Source organism: Sturnus vulgaris, chromosome 5, assembly GCF_052056855.1.
Source record: "Sturnus vulgaris isolate bStuVul1 chromosome 5, bStuVul1.hap1, whole genome shotgun sequence".
NCBI lineage: Eukaryota > Metazoa > Chordata > Aves > Passeriformes > Sturnidae > Sturnus > Sturnus vulgaris.
The window spans coordinates 35,271,129-35,287,828 of record NC_142247.1 but is presented as its reverse complement, the minus strand read 5'-3'; the positions used below and the strand labels follow the sequence as shown (position 1 = coordinate 35,287,828).

General features: G+C 40.7%; 1 protein-coding gene across 3 annotated transcripts in view; it reads left to right on the top strand.

The window, feature by feature from the left end:
- TBXAS1 (thromboxane A synthase 1) overlaps positions 1 to 16,700 on the top strand; it is a 256,159-nt gene that overhangs the window by 29,274 nt on the left and 210,185 nt on the right. For 2 of the 3 annotated variants that reach the window (XR_015803902.1, XM_088165417.1), the window contains exon 3: positions 1,697 to 1,887. Coding sequence is in view for 2 of the 3 variants with exons in the window: in XM_088165417.1 (XP_088021543.1) it covers positions 1,790 to 1,887 (98 nt within the window). In the remaining variant the exon portion in view is untranslated. Of the gene's footprint in view, positions 1 to 1,612; positions 1,888 to 16,700 lie in introns of those variants that run through there. The other variant, XM_014876964.2, reaches the window with a different exon arrangement.

Below are 16,700 nucleotides of genomic sequence, written 5' to 3'. Positions count from 1 at the left end.
AGCAGCAAACCAGCAGAGCTGTTATTGACCTAGAATAGCAGTGGAGTTGTTAATACCTGAAGCAAGGTTTTCTGTGAGCTACGTCGCTATTCTGTGGAGCTGATGAACTGGTTAACACCTTTTACTTATTCTGTAAGGATCTAAGGCTGGAAGGGAATTAATGCAGTTGTGAAGCACAGAGAACCAAAATAGCAGTGATTCAGTTAGAGTAGAGCCAAATCTTCTTAAAATTAAACTCCATTGTGTTAGAGACTTTGCTTTTTTGATACCTATATTATTAACTTCTCTGATAAAAGCAGGAAATATAATACAATGATATTGGAGAAGCCTTGCACGTTAAATTGAAGCTATTGTCTTGGGGCAGCAAGAGAAGAAACCACTCTTCATCAGGCATGTTATGAGAATCAGATTTTACAGAATTTCTGGTTCTCAAGGTTACTATATAATTCACAAACCAAGTTTTTGCATAGCATTGGTTTTCTTATCTTTCAAATAGGTTGTTTAGGATGGGTGGGAACTCTGAAGCACATATATGAGAATTTATAGTTTCATAAGTAACAAACAATACTGGTCAGTTCAGGTAATTTTGTCATGGGCAGAGGTGTTTACTTGCAGGCTACTGCTTCTGATGTTGCTGTCCTGAAGATTTTTGTGATTATGGAATTTGACTACTTTGATGTATAGCAGGTTGGTGGACTTCTTTTGTACAAGTGCTTCAAGATGTGTTCTTTGGTTTACCTTTCTAATTGGACTGGATCAGATGCTTAAAACAGGCTTGAGGTTTGCAGGCAGGAAAATATGGAAGAAAGCTGAAAAATTCATATACAGTGAACAAACCATTTCCTGCAGTCAAAACTTGATTGTTGTGTGCAGATTGTTCAAGGGGCTGTGGCAGCCTGACTGTGCCACAATGCAGGGATAGTAGGTTTGACCATATTGGTGTTAAATCTGATACTAGAAATACAATGTAGGCATAGCCGAAGTATCTCTGCACTGACTGGTTAGTGATGCCTCCAACGGGGACAGTGACCTGTGCCAGGAAATTTGCTGTAGCCGTCATGAACTTGAGATGATACACCCAAAGAGTGCTGTCTGTGTGGACTCACCAGTGTGGCAGATGCTGATTTATGGATCTGGTACTACTCAAAAAATTGGGGTTTTCTGCTCATTAGTTCTTCCTTTGTATGCATTCTTGGAGTCACATAGACCAGTTTTCCTCTAATTCCTCCTTTTTAGTCATGGTATTTTAATGTTTACTTAGTTCCATTCTTACAAGGTATAACCATCTTGGAGATTAAGTACTAATAAAGTTTTATATTGCAAAACTGCTTTATTCTAGTACTTTAGAGAATGCCACTGTTTGTATGTCAGAGCACCCCTGAAGTGCCTTTATATTTTTCTTCCATCATCTGTAACAAGGTCAGGCTGTCTTCCCCATTTCTTTTCCCCACACATTCCCCAGCTTCCCATACTTGAATTCTAAAAGCCTATTCAGCAACACTGATGTCTCAAGAGGTGAGTATGTAAATATTTACTGGCATGACAGTCAACAACAGTGGGAGGGGGGAAATTGCTACATTCTACCACTCGGGGAACCTTCGAGTTCTGTCTCAGAGAGTGCAGTCGGTGAGAAAAGGAAAGGTTTTCAGTTTGTGCTTGACATGTTTTTGCTCTCTCGGTTCCTGTTTTGTTGCAGATGTCATTCATGTAGCTGTGGAAGGCTTTATCAGCCCTTGCGGAGGCTTTCCCCTGCACACAGCACTCAAGGCTGGAGCTATAGTGGAGGAAAATGGAGCCTGTAGATCTTCTGGCACTTGCCTCCCTAGAAATGAAGAGTACCACAGTCACCCTGGCTTTGCTGGCAGTCTTCCTGCTCCTGCTCTATTGGTAAGTGATAGTGGTGAGATGGGTTGCAAATCAGACACAAACCCTGCTGAAGCATTGCCAGCATCTGTAGAGTCTTTTATCCATGAGGGGAAACTGGAAGGTCATTTCTTAGGAGGGAAATGGAGGGGGAGTTGGTTTGGATGCTGAGAGTGCAACAAATACTCAGAAAACTCATGATGCTTTTAAGAATTCTCTCTTTTCAATATTGTCTTGTAAGTGCTTTACCAATTGCTAACAAAAACTGTCTTCTAAGTTAAGAACTTATTTGTTGGCTTCTTGTAAATTTCTTTGGGCAGCAGGAGCATTGGTCCAGATCAGAAAGAAACCAAGTACTTGTTGGACCTCTTCTCTCTACTGTGCTGCACACTTGTTCTTTGGCTTAACTGTACAGACACTTTAACTGCTGCTTGAATTTCCTCTTTTGTTCTTTCCACGCTGACTAGTGGACACAAATCAGAATAACAGCAGCCCTAATGGTTAGCACAGTAGGCATTGCAGTGAGATGTGCTGAAATGAAACAAAAAAATCTCCCCCCGTCCTGACAATTTATATCAGAAATTGTATTAGCTGAAATGGGAGTGTTTTTCTGACCTTTTACTTGCATATCTCTTCAAATCCTGCCTTCCAGTAAAAGAATGGTTTTTTGTTTTTTTCTCAATTGTATGAGAGTTCAAGAAAATGTTTCAGGGACTGTTGCAGAAAAAAAAATCCAGCAAAAATCCAAAGCTAATCTATAAGAGAATAATGATGGTACTATGAGTTTAGCACAACTGCTGCAGCAACGTAAATGACAGATTACTTTGCATATATTTTGCCATTCTTTAACCCCATTGAGCTTTGTTCAATTTCCTTCTGTGTCCAGGGAGGGAGAGACTAAAAAGAGTCAAACCCATATTTGACGTCTGTTGCTGTATCAAATAGATGGGTGAGCCTGCTTTCTTAACAAGATGGGCCCAAATCATCACAAACATCCAAGTCCTCCTTCCTCTGAATTTTATTGGGAAAAAGAACGGTAGCTCTAGAGCATTAAGTAAGACCATGCAGTTTAGCTGTAGACCCGTGCTTCTCTGGGAGCTTAAGGTGGAGAGAGGGAGGACAAAGGCACATCCACAGTTCAGAAAAGCAGCAGATCAGCTGGTGAGATCTGGCCACCTGTGGATCATTTTAAATAGCCTGATACTTCCCCATAGGACATATCCGGATGTGCTGAGATCTCCAAAGACCCGGAACTGCTCCTTGTAAATCTTAGGTACTGTCTGGTATGTGCTTGCCCAGGGCCTCATTTTCTGGTTCAGTTTAGAAAAGGCTGTTCCTCCTCTTGAAGTTAAGACAATGGTGGTTTAGTGCACATTTGGTTTAGCCATTAATAAACCTAACTCTAATTGCAGAGTTAAACCAGACTCGTGGCTGTGGTCAGTAACTGCTGAATTGAGTGCCTACCATAAAAGTTTCAAAAAGTTCAACTTAGCAGTGAGGTGGGAAATTGTCTAACAGTAGAGACACCTCATTCAATGTGTCTGCTTTCCTGGCTGAAGGTGAATTCTGTGAAAGCTTAAAAAAAAATAAAGGAAAACTTTCATATGGGAAAAGCGTTTTATACTAGTAACTGCCAATGGTTACTACTAAACAATCTTGTTGGTCTACAGATTCAAATTTATCATTAAGTAGCTTATTAAGTAGAGGTGGCGATTATAAAACTTGCAATGAAATAAACTCTGGGCTGTTGGTAGGTTTGCCTAGTGGCTGAGCTGTTCACATCTATTTATCTCAGTAAAGTGCAGTGCCTGAGCCTGTAAGCTTAAAGTCTTGAAGCACATCTGCAAGTGTAGTAGTTGTTCAGACTTGTCAACTTTCTAATTGGAGTCTATTCTGTTAAAGTTTTTTATACTTGCCTGCGTGTTTAAACAGATCAGTAAAACTCAGTGCATGCTCACATCTTCCTTTATTCATGACGGAAACCTGGGTTCAAGGAGTTATTTAAACAGTGTGTAAAATGGTTGCTAATAAAAATGCAGGTCTCTAATTCTAGAGAATTTCTTACAATCATGTTGTGTACCTGATTATCTGGCTCTTCTAGGAGTTGGAAAACATGAGTGTTGTGTATGGCAGGAGTAATAATAAACTCAAAGGAACCTAAAGAGTTATTACTTTTTCTTTATGGGCCTTATCCTAATTTTTTAAATAACTACTCAATTATTCTTTTTTTTAGCTTTTTCTTCCAGGGTTGTGTCTTTTTAGAAGGGCAGTCCTGGGAAAAGGGAGGAATGAATATTTGCTGTTGTAAGTTTTATTATGGTAGTAGCATATGATTGATTGGGGTCATGTTGTGTCAACTGCTGTGTGAGTACAAAGAGCAGGCAGTTTGTCCACCTTGTTGGCTGCAAAAGGCTTAGTAAGGCTCAACAGAAGGCAGTTGCAGGTAGAGGAGAGACTCGAACTAATGCACACTAGAATAGGAATGTGGTGATGACAACATTCATGTTACTGTGCTCTATCCTTAGTACAATTTTTGTGGATGGGGGTACTCAGTGGTTTAAACTACAGCCTTGAGCTGCTGTCCATTGGCTCAGCCTCAGTCCCTGTTAGTGTGTGTATTGTAAAGCCAGCTGGGATTTGTCACAGTTCAGCTGGCAGGTGGTATCTTGCTAAACTGCGATAAGACCAATCTCTTAACATTTTTGGGTATGGTGAGGTCATATGAAAGAGGGATAGAAGAAAGGGTTGCTTGGGAAAGGGAGGAGAGACTGTAGCTGCATAAAAATAAACTTAAAGGGAAGATGCAAGTCTTAGGAAGAAACTTTCATGATTTGATAATTTTTAGGCTGTTATTTATGGTATAATGAAGATCATCAGTAACTCTGTAACAAATCATGTAATAGCACATCTCTGATTTCTCATGCATTGCCATCAGTGTAATATGAAGATGATGCTTCTAGTGAAATAAGTCAATTTTAACTCAGTGGAAGCAATGATAACCTCTCAGTATTTGTCTACTACATGACCTTAAGTCAGCTCTAAGGAGAGGCTTTGTAAGGTAGTTGATTTAATGTTGGGAGTAGAAAGAACTATGAAACCTTTTGGGTACACAGTCTATTTAGATTTGAATGAGAAGTTATTTTTTTGGTAATCTGTAAAATTAAGAGGCTGCTCAAGCCTCTTCTCAGTTCCCCATTCCTGAAGGATTTATTTAGCAATCTTCTACTCTCCCCATTCTTGCTACTTGTTCTCTGTAGGTAAAAGTTCTTGCAGACTTCTTATCATGGACTCTTGGATGTCTGTTGCTACATCATTATTATTGTGGTAGACAGGTTACTGCATTATTGACCACAAAAAGGTATAATATGGCTAACTACCAAAGTTCAGTAATACCAGTAGCACAACACTTAGTGCTCTTAAAAAATGTCTTGTCTGTGTCCTCTCTTGTGATTTCTTCCACCCAAACTGATTATTGGAGCAGTTTCTTTTAAGAGCACTTTCTTTCTCAATTGCAAGCACTGCTGTCTCTATTTGCCTAATCTTGGTGAATCTCAAGGGGTTTTTTAGGCATGAAAAAACCAAACTCTTAAGGGAAGAATGAGGTTAACATTTACAAATCCCAGTGATATTCTCTATTGAAACATACAGTAGTATATCCATGCAACATATTGTTCATTTTCATTTCAAACATATGCTGAGTTGGATATCCCATGCTTGGCTGTAGCTGCAAACATTGCTTTGTGTCTTTCTTTTTGCTGTCTGGGTAGATGTTTGATAAAATGAAAGCAGGAGTTTATCTTGCTTTAAAGTTTAATGTACCATAAGCTGAGCATTATGAAGAAGCTGTCACAGCATTCAGATACCTGTGTTCCAACTGGATTATCAACATTTTGTCTAAACAAACCTGGGTTTTTTTTAGAAACATAGAGGTTGGATGGGAGTGTTTGTTTATGTTTGTAAGATCCGTGTCTAATTGCATGCTTTCAAACATAGCAAAACATAAACTAGTGGTGTTCCTGTCTGTTTCTGAAAAGCTAAGTAATTCAGAAAGATGTCATTTTTACATTGAAGTAATATTAATGATTACTTGTGCCAGAGACAAGTAGAGAGAGTCTAAGAGATTGAGGTCTCCCTAGATCAAGATACTACCCACCCAGTGCAGAACAAGTCAATCCTGACCCAAAGAATTTGCAGTCTCCGATAAAAAAGAATGAAAACTAAACTTAATCTTTTTCCTCCTCTGACCTTAAGTCATTTGCATACAGTTGGATGGGGCAAAGGTGTTAGAATTCATCAGTTGGTGCCATACCTGTACTAAACCACATCAGAAATTGATCTCAGGACTGGCTCACTCAGTCTGATCTCAGTCCCTCCTGTGCTGGGGAATGCTGCAGCCCAGGCCACGCCTGGTGGGCCATGGGTGCAAGCTCCTGATGCTCTTCTGGGTTTTCAGTCGAGAGCATGTTCGAACAATTCCAAGAAAAAGGAAAAAAACCCCACAGTCCAGGGAGCTTCTCTGCCTCAGCTAGCCAGAAACTAACCAAAGGAGCAAGGAGAGCTCTCTCCTGCTGTCCACTGCAGACAGCACAGTTTGTGTGAAGGATTAAGGGGAGCCATTGCAGTCTCTGATAACAGACTCTGCACCTCTTCTCTCCCCCTTGACTCCTGGAACCAGTCTTAAAGCTGCAGAACTCAATATTCAACACCAATACAACAGACAATTGCTGATAAAAGCATCGTAAATTCAACCCAAGACATTGTAAAACAAAGTTATCTTACTTTTGGGGGAAGAAGAACAGTTTTCTCTTGCTGTTATTGCAGCTTCATATCCCTGAGTTCTCTGGGATATCTTCAGAGGCTGTTCTAACACATTGGTTATCCAGACAAGTGTTGGGCCCTTTGTGCTGTGCAGCTTTGGTTTTGCTTTGTTGCACTGCACTGCAAAACTCAGAAACCATCTCTGCTCAAGTTTTGTTTTGTTTTCAATTTAGAGATGACATGTCCAGCAGTGTTTATTTGAAGGCTCTCAAGTAGTTGCTGAGTTTTTTGCTTTTGTGAAAGTGTACTTTACCCTAAAAACTCTGTGCAAAAAACTCAGTCTCCAGCCTATCAATTCCTTATGGTTTTTGTTTTTCCCTAAACTTTTTCATGCCTTTCCCCCTTTAATCCCAAATTAAAGCATAGCTTGATCTAGAGTGAGAGGAGATTGGAGACTTAATAATATGTAGAGGCAGACCTATAGGGATAGGATGGCTTCCTTTCATGAAACAAGTATATTTACCTGTGTTCTGCTATTGTCTCCAGATCCATGTCCAATGGAGTGAGCTGCAAAGCTGAATAATGGCTCAAGAGCAAACAGGAGCTGGCAGCACTCAGCCCCTGAGCCATCCCATTTCTGCTTCCACCTCCTGCGGGGCTTGGAATGGCCTGGGTCTGGTCTCAACTTGGTTGCATAGGCAGGAGAGACCAGCAAGGGGGGGAAGTACTGTGACTTCTCCAACAGGCAACTTCTGCCTGGGAGCCTGCTCTGGAGCTTCACTGAGCTCTTCTGGACCAGCTGTTTGGTTTTAACTTTTGATCTGGCCCTTGCCTTCGGGCAGGTTGCTTTGTTTAACTTGGGCATATTTGGGCCCTTCTCAAACTGATTTTGGGTACTCCAAATTAACTTCTAGGAGCTCCTGCCTTCATCTACTGGTAGTATTAGGAACATGAGGAACTGAATACCCTGCTGGTGGTGCTTTAAATGTAATTGAAATTAGATGATGGGAGAAGGCAATGTAAACAATTTCCTCAGAGAGAAGGCTCTGCATACAGTGCAGCACTCCATCCATTGCACTGAGGCTGTCTCTTGCTGTGTCTGTGCATTTACTTGCCAGACTCAGAGGGGCCTCTCAGGTCTGCTACAAAGTCTTCAAACACTGCCATGAGCTCTGCTCTTCCCTGAACCCTAGGAAGCTGTGACTGCCCTGCCCTGATGGGACTTGTTCCTCCTGTGCTCCAAGATGTGTGGATTTTTGTCACTCCACTTTCAGACAGCACACAAAATATCCTGCCACCCTTCCTGTGCTCCCTCTTAAATGAAAAGTTAAAACAGTTTGTAGTTTTGACAGGTTAGAATTCCTCGGACTGCTGAAATATAGATCTATGTTCTCTTTTTTTCTTCAGTCCTTTAATGTTGCTTCCATCCCTTAAAAAAAAATTGCCCATAATCTTCTTCACTCCTTTTTGTCTTTGCATTAGATTTCATCCATACCAATGTTTGTTTTGTCCTCACTGCTGGCTCACAGGTAATTTATGCCTTTGATTCCCATGCCTTGCTCTTCAGTAGGGGAGTTTTATATAGTATTTAATGGAGCTGTCTAAAAAATGTTTTAAAATATTGACATATTATTGAGAGATTATTTTTTATCAGTTCCCCTTGGCACACCCAAAATCTTTAGATGGATTTTCTCTCTCTTGTCTCTCTGGTTCTATTTTTGTTTTTTTTCACTATGGAAAACAAAGTTTACTGTTCCATAAGCTCAGTATGTACTAACTGCTGTGAAACAGCTGAAAGATCTCAAAATATTTTCTGGTTTGGATATGCATTTATTTCACTTTCCCAGGAATAGCAGAGGAGCTTGAGAAAATTATATTCCTTGTCTCTCTCTTCCTTCCTTTGCTTTATATACCATGGCTTACACTGGTGACTATTTCTTTTAAGCTTTACTTGTTTATTTGACATGTGTCATCTATGATTGGAGTGATGTGCAGGTCAATAGGAATACAAGAGTTTTAATGAAGGCATCATCTAGCATGTGGGAGATTCTCCACATCCATTCGTTTCATAGTTCTTTTCCTGGCTAGGTGCTGCTTTCATGGTTCTGCAGAACCTCTGAAGTTGTTGCAGGGAGCAAGGAAGCAACAAACAAAGAAAAGGCCAAAACTTTTGTTGTTGTTGTTGTTTTTGCTTGGGTAGTAAAAGAAGCTGGATGGGACGTTCTGGGAAAGGACTGGGAAGAATGACTGGGAACAGCAGGATATGACTCCATAGCAATTTGCAGTGGGTTGTTACAGATTGAGATCAAGTAATTTTGGGCAAATTGAGGCTGGAAGAAAGGAGCTGAACTGAGATGTATGTTGGCAGTAGGAAATGGGGCAGTGGCTGTGTGCTTGCTTGTATGGACAAAGTAAAGTCTACTTCCTTGGAAAGAATAGTTCCTTTCAGCTACTAAAAACCTTGTGATGCTCTTTATGAGTTGAGGAGCATGGGAAGGATGAAAAGGCAGCGGACTTTAGAGGAGATGAGTAATTGGTAATTGTATGATCACAAGTTCCTGCTGAATGAATGCTCTTGGATGAGAACTCTTGGCGGAGTTCTGAACCTGTAACCCTCAGTATTGTTTTAACTTATTCGGTGGCAATAAATCTGATGCAATCTGTGCATGCATGTTTGTGGTTTCTCATCCAAAAAGCTCCAAAGAGCTTTTATGTAAACATCCTCTCAGTAGAGCTATAACAATTGAACAGGTTGTCGAGGCATGTGGTTTGAAATGTGGGAAAGACATGAAATAAAGCCATCCTGGGAGAGGAAGGAGCAGCTAAAGGATCTTCAGTCGGTTGCATGCTAGCATGACAGACAGAGAGTAATGGTGGTCAAAACTGCAAGGGCCCTCTTCCATCTTTAAAATATCAATATGATCTGTTTGTTCTCCAAAGACTTTAACAAATCTCTGTTTTAAGATTTTCTGAAATGCTCATCATGGCTTGAGATGAAGCAATCTCTCCAAACAGAGTTCTCAGTATAAGCTTTGTAGCAGCAAAACTAGATTTCAGTGAGTGTAAGACTATTGTACTGGATTGATTAATGTCTCTGAATGCTATAGTGAACTGTAGTCAGTATGGGACCCTGAGTTGACCAACAGTTGCTGAGTGGTCATTCAGGTCAGAACTCTGGCCAACAGCTTCAGGAAGAGCAAACACCTCTTAGTGGTTCCAGAAAGGCTTCAGATCCCCTCTTGTAGCTCATGAAACAGGGTTGTTATGGAGTAACATTCAGCAGCCTTCACTTCTATGTATGGCTTATTCTCTCTCATCTCTTCTTCAGAGCTAGGCATAGGTGGTACAAAGATAAAGAACCCTCAATTTTATGAGAACTATTCCTAGATATGGCAACAAAACTTGAGCCTTTCCTATTTCAGAAGAAAGGTATTTTGAAATTTGTTTGTCTATTAGAAAATTTTAGACCTCAGGTAATTTCTCACAGTTTGTGTAGTTGTGTCTCTCAGTAGTTGTGTCTTTGGTAGTTGCACTTTAAAATTTTAAAAAGTTTAGATTTTTAGCAGTAGTTAAGTATTCAAACATTTCACAATATATTTTCTTTCCTGAGATGTAACTTTTGTTTAATATAAATGGAAGTGCTCTCAATTTGAGTGGAAAAGCAGCCATCTGGTGTTCTCCTAGGACACAGAGATGTTGTCTGTTATTGCCTGAAAGAGGCCATCAGATCTTGGGTGTCAGGCACAGAGGAATGAGGAGCCTCCCCCAGCAAGGCTGCAGAGCGAACTTGGAATTTTGACGGTGGGCACAAGATGGTGGAAGGATTGTAGGAACCTATGCCTTCACAGGCCATGAATCTCACAAGGACTGGTGTGTTTACAATGTAAGTATGCTCATCCTGCCAGGACTCAGTCTGGGATTTGAGAACTGCGATTTGGGTAGTATATCCCTAACCTGCCTCCTCAGCTTTAGGAGATTCTAACCATTAACAAGCATGGTAAGAAGGCCTTTACTTCCATGGTAGCTGGGTGACTTAGTTCCTCTTTCAGGCTTTAACTGTGTCAGTGGTAAACATTTTCTGTTTAATTTTTGACATTGCTAGGGATTCTGTGTGGTAAAGCCTTTTCCTTCCTCCTTCTCCCCCTTTTTATTTACGTTCCTGAGTGAGAGCATAGCCAAGCAGTGAGCTCAGTGCCATGGAAGCATTTTATATTTTGAGCAGAGATAAAAATCTCATTCCTTCTATAAACAAAACAAATCAACAGATGATGCCCAGGAGAACCATTTCTCTATAGCCATTTTCCTCCAGCTGCTTTCTATTCCGTGCAGCTTGCAATGCACCATATGAAATATGTGTGTGCTTTTCTGTGTGTGTGCAAAGCACAGGTCTCCTCCAGACAGTGACAGCTTCATCATAAAAAATAAACAAAAACCACCAAAACCCCCCACTTTTTTTTCTCCTTTACAATGCTGTAATAATAAGATTACTAATAAAGTTGAGATGCTTGGTTGTTTAATAGTGTGTAATTTAGCAATGCTAAAGGATATATGCTGGAGGAACTCTGCAGTCACAGCCACTGCATCTTCCCTCTGCATGGATTTGGACTATTGTCCGTGGGAGGATGAGGGACAGAAATAATCTGAGGGAGGCTCAGTGCCTCATGAACATGGCAGAGATGAGAGTGCAATAAAAACAAGCTCATTCAGAGTTTTCTGCTCTGTGTGTGCTTGCATGTGTCCCAAGTCAGTGAGGAGATCCTCTCCAGTGCTGCAGTGGCTTTGTGGCTGGGCACAAGCTTGTTGCAGGCACGAGATTGGTGAAAGGCAATAGGAATTGGCCTCTTCAGCCTGTTGTAAGCTCTTGGCTGGTGGCACCTCTTGCTTTCCTGCTTTAGTTTGGCCACGGTGAACAGCTCAGGGGCTGAGGTGGATGGCCAAAAGTTGCAAGGGGGTGCAGTTGAGACCCCGAGGCACCATGGAAGGAGATCATGAAAGGGAAAGAGCAAAGGGTTGTCTGTGTGAGGAGCTGGCAGGTAAAGTATATGGCAAGATCTCCAGAAGCTTGGGAGTAGTTGCAGGTCAGCCCTTGGCAGAGGTGCAGCTGCAGGTATATCTTATCTCAGCAGAATCTTTCTGCTCACCTCTCCCTTCTGAGACGTGCTCCTGTACAGGAGGAGGGTGGCCAAGCCAGATGTTCTTAAGCTGGAGCCTGAGGGAGTAGTATTTAACCTTGCAGGGGCGGAGAAAGGTGATAAAAGTTTGAACATTGCTAGGTTAATGGGCTGTCTTTTTGCCATAAAGAGTAGCCTCTGAGATGTGAAGGAACTTGGAACTAGTGGGGGGACAGGAGGGCAGTAAAATTTGGCAATATTACTTTTGGTTGTTTTGATAAAGCACGCTTTAGAACTGAAGGAAAATATTGTGGTTTCACATCCAAAAAGCTCCTGAGCTTTCATGTAAACACCTTGCACGTATCCATGTATGTATACATTTACACTTATATATAAACACATAGCAAGTGACTCAGAACAAACAGCATCTAAATAAGCAGCCAAACGTAACTGATCTGATCATTGGATACATCGTGTTCAGTGCCCAAAGCAGCCCCCTTATCCCATCTCCAGCCAAATGACTCCTGGCAGCTAAGGAAATAACCTCGGGTAAAACCAATAGTATTTTTTTATAACAGAGACATTAGCTATTGACCCTGGGCGTATTTTATGACACTGTATTGGTTTTGCCTTGTATATCTTCATTCTGGTGTTGATGTGTTGTTCTGTGTTTTTGAAAAACTGCAGTCTCTTCCCAGCACTCCAGGATCTGTCACTGCAGCACCGGGCTGCGGGTTCACACTAATCAGCGTGGGATCATTCTCTGAGGCAGAGCTCATTTGGACCGGGCTGGGCACATGAGACAATTTTGATTTATTTAGCTGGAGTGCAAGACAAGTAATTGGTACCATTTCTGCTATGCTACTGGGAGAACAAAGGCTGCACCTGATCTGAAGTTCACTTTTCCATATTAACAAATTCTAGTTAAAACAACTTTTTTCTACCAAATCAATTCTTTATGTGGTACGGCTGATAAGGTTTTAAACAGAGGCTTCTTGCCCTAAACCTGAGTTTGCTGAATCATTAAAACAGGGTCTCAGACTTGTGTGAGAACCAAGTTCTGTTTACTTTGCTCAATTGCCCTGGTAAAGTTAGGGAGCAGCAAAAAAAAGTTCAATAAAAATTTCCCTGACTGAAAAGTGCACACGAATGAATTTTTTTTAAAAAAACTTGTATTTGTGGAAGTGTTTCCCAAGGTGATTTGCTTATGTCTGAGCATTTAGGCTTACAGGAAACTATGGAGCTTGAATTCAGAGCTTTAAGGAAATGAAAGCTGTGTTGTAACATGGCTGACTTTCCCCCCCCCTCAAAGAAGTAAATTATTTTAGGTGCTTAGTTCTTTTGAAAATCTGGATTTAAAGGAGGTGGTTAACAATGGGAAATTTTGTTGCAATTCTTGGTAGCGTGTCTGATTGTTTTTCTAGGTGACACTATTTTGGGTCAAGTTAGCAATCTGACTGTAAGATGTAAAACCATTTTGGTAAAGTTTACATGGATAGCTGGTCTCATTAATTATCCAAGAAATTCTGAACTCTTAAATAACAGCTCTAAGTTGATTTACTAGTGTAAACCCTTTAAATTCATAGACTGAATTTGGCTTACATTGCTTAGATCAGTGATAAAACAGTTTTGTGGGTTTTTTTCTTTCTTACCTGAGAACATAATTCTCCCACCTTTCAACTTTCACATGGACATTTTTCTGACTGAAAAATGTTGTTAAACATAATATTGATACAGTAAAAGAGCAACCCACACAGAAACCCAAGCTGCACCATAAATCCTTCTCTGAAGTTGCACACACTGGTTATGTAAATAAAAGAAAATTGATGCTGTTTGCAGAATGTGATGATATAGGGGAAATTTCTCTTATGTGATAGAAATTGTGTGTGTCTATGTGTGCCCCTGTACCTGTCCCCCCACTCAGCTCTTTGTTGTTTTGGTTAGCTCTGTAGCTGATACAGACACCAGAGAACCACCCCCCGAGGCGGAAAATGTCCTTTCTCAAGGTTCCACAGAGGATCATTACAGTGACTGTTTTGTCTTTTCCTTGCTTGGGAAAGACCTTTTCACTGAAAAATATATTGCTCGGTTCAGGAGGAATTACTCTATGTAACCAAACACTAATGACTTTCCTTTGAATGTGGTGGGTTTTGGTTCCAATTCCAAATAACGAATTTTATCTCCACAAACTAAGGGATGCTTCAACACCCGTGACTGTTGATCCCCAAGGAGTCAGCTGATCCATCTATGGGGGATTTATTTGTAAATTGCATTGCATTTGTAAATAGCTGGTGGCCAAAATCATTATCATTGTGTTAATTTAAAGATCAGTCAGCATTTTCAAGGGCCGGGCAGTTTCAAGAGCTTTCTCTGAGCAAGTAGGCTTTGTCTTTGTAGGCTCTGAGCAAATTGTTACAAAACACAAGAGAGCTGGTAGGAGTTTGTGGAATCATAATTAATTGACAATGTTTTTCAAAAATGACATTTTTCAATTTAAAATAAACTGTTAAAACAATTTAGAAGAATGTTGTGATAATCCCTTGACACATGTGAGGAGCTTTGGGTTAAACGTATAAATAATGCTGAAAAGACTATATTTAGTTCCAGACTGATCCAAGGACAACTGAAAAATTGAAGGTCAAATAACAAAACGAAGAAAAGAAAATTATAGCCCTCCTTGTTCTGTTCTGCAGCATGCTGCTTGGCAGCCGTGAAGGTTCAATACTGGGGAATTTGTCACATACAACTATTTATGATTTGTACTGTAGGCAAAGCAAGTAAGCATGAAGTGTATGTACTTATTGACAGCAGCACATCACTGAGTCCTGTCACACTGAATCTGGAGATCAGCTCTGGAGTACTGCAGAATTTTGGGAGGCTGGATATCAAAAGATCTATGAAAACCCAATTAAACATTCAATCAATCACAGCTTTCCCCATGTTCTGTCTTGACCCTTAGGCTCTAGCAGTTTCTGCTTGGAACTGAGCTGAAATGTAACCATTTTAGGTGCTAAATGGTGGGCCAAGACCACTGCTTGCTTTAATATTTTTATTTGTACAAGCTTTTAAAACTATGGAACAGGAAGAACTTTAGTTCACTACTAGCTTGGAGAGCTTTCAGTCTGTGCTTGAGCAGGAGTTTGTTTAAACAGCCCAAGTGTAGAGCTCAGTGCTTCCAACTGCAGAGACAAGGCCATGAGCTTCAGCCCATCTAAGCTGACCCTCCAGTGGTGGTAATGGTTCTTTTCCTCCGTTGTGGAGACACCTCGTGCCTTGCTGATCCGGTCAGGATCTGAGGTAGGTGCCAGCTGTATTCCCTTCACTTAGGAATAGTATCTCACTTGAGTGGCTGCAGGTAGCACAGGCACTGTTGGAGCCACAGGACCACAGCTCAGCAGGTCACGCCTATTTATTCAGCTGAGGATCTGTGCAAGGATGGCGAAACTCTGAATGCTCAGCCTGCTGATACATTGATGGAGATTGTCAGTGATGTGATTTCTGCAATCATGTTTATGCAATGTTTCACTTGACCTAATCTTGCCAAGCCTGATCATGCCTGCCTGTCCTCTTGCACAGCTCCTAGGATGCCCAGAGCACTTTCCTACTGGCCAACCACGCCACAGTCCTGGGGCCAGATCCCTTCCCTAGAGTATCTGCTGGCCACTGTGCTTCAGACATGTTCTGACGGTTCTGTTTTTATTACGAGATTTCGGTAGTACATCGTGTAATTAATTATTTTCAGAGGCTTTATTTCATTTAAACTGGTCTCCCGCTAGCCTCTCTCTCCTTGAACTGCTTATGAAACCTTATTTAGTTGAAACTACAGGGTATTATCTCACAGAGTAGGGCAGTTTTCAAATTGACAAATATAATTTAAATTAAATGTGTGTACTGCATGGACAGTGTCTATTCAGACAAAGCTTTGGCTACCAGTTTTGTGAAAATCAAACACATTTTTAACAGTGTTAAAAAACAAGTGGGAGTACATGTGGTCCAACTTGGCTAGCAGCTTGTCCCAAGATGGTGCACTCAACTCTGAAACTGCAGCATTCAGAGAAATAGACTTCTTTTGCTTAGATGGAAACCGCGTCTTGCATAATTTGTGTTTTTGCAATTTCACTTAAATCTAGGCTTTGCCTGTCAGAGATAATGGGAAACAATTATTTCTTTCAATTACTAGCTGGCTGTTGTTTACATTTCCTATGAGCATCTCTCTCTCTTTCCCCCTCTCTCCCCCTCTCCTCCCCCCATTCCCTCCCTCTCTCTCTCTCCCCCTTAAAAATATTTTTGTGCATGCTGTATCTGAAAAAAAAAGATCAAAGTGGAGGCCCAGTAATTAGGGACATTCCTTTGGCAATGAGTTAATCTCTTTGCAGAAGCAAAAAACAAATTGGGATTGTCCTCAGCTGAAGTCCCAGATGATGCATCATTTTTGGTCTGGTTGTTTCTTCAGCTCCTGAATTTATTATATGTTTAATCTTGACTGTGTTTCAGAATAAGATGTAAACTCAGTTTAGAAGGTTGGTCTAAGTCTTATCCTGGTGAAGGCCCATATAAACGGAAATTTAAATTTGGCTGAAGAAAGTTGTGTAAAACACTGATTCTTGCAAATGTGTCTCTCAATAGACAAATTTCTAACAAATGTTAGCCCATTCTTTTTTTCTTTCAATATTACAAGGAGCAGTGACATGGACAGTGTATCTTTTCAGTAGCTCATTTGTTGTGCTCTGCATTTATAGCTTCATTTCATTTACCTCCAACTTTAACACATGATTTACAGACTAATTCTGAGTACATAAACTTGGACATGCAAGCATATGTTTTTTAGGTTTTTTTAACCACCAAGATAGTAATGATTTGCGTGAGGAATCCCTGAGTAGAACAGGGAGCTCAGCAGTGGCACAGGTGAATATGGTTACAGCTCTGGCTTTGCTTTAGTATATGAAGTTTGACACTTGGATATGCATG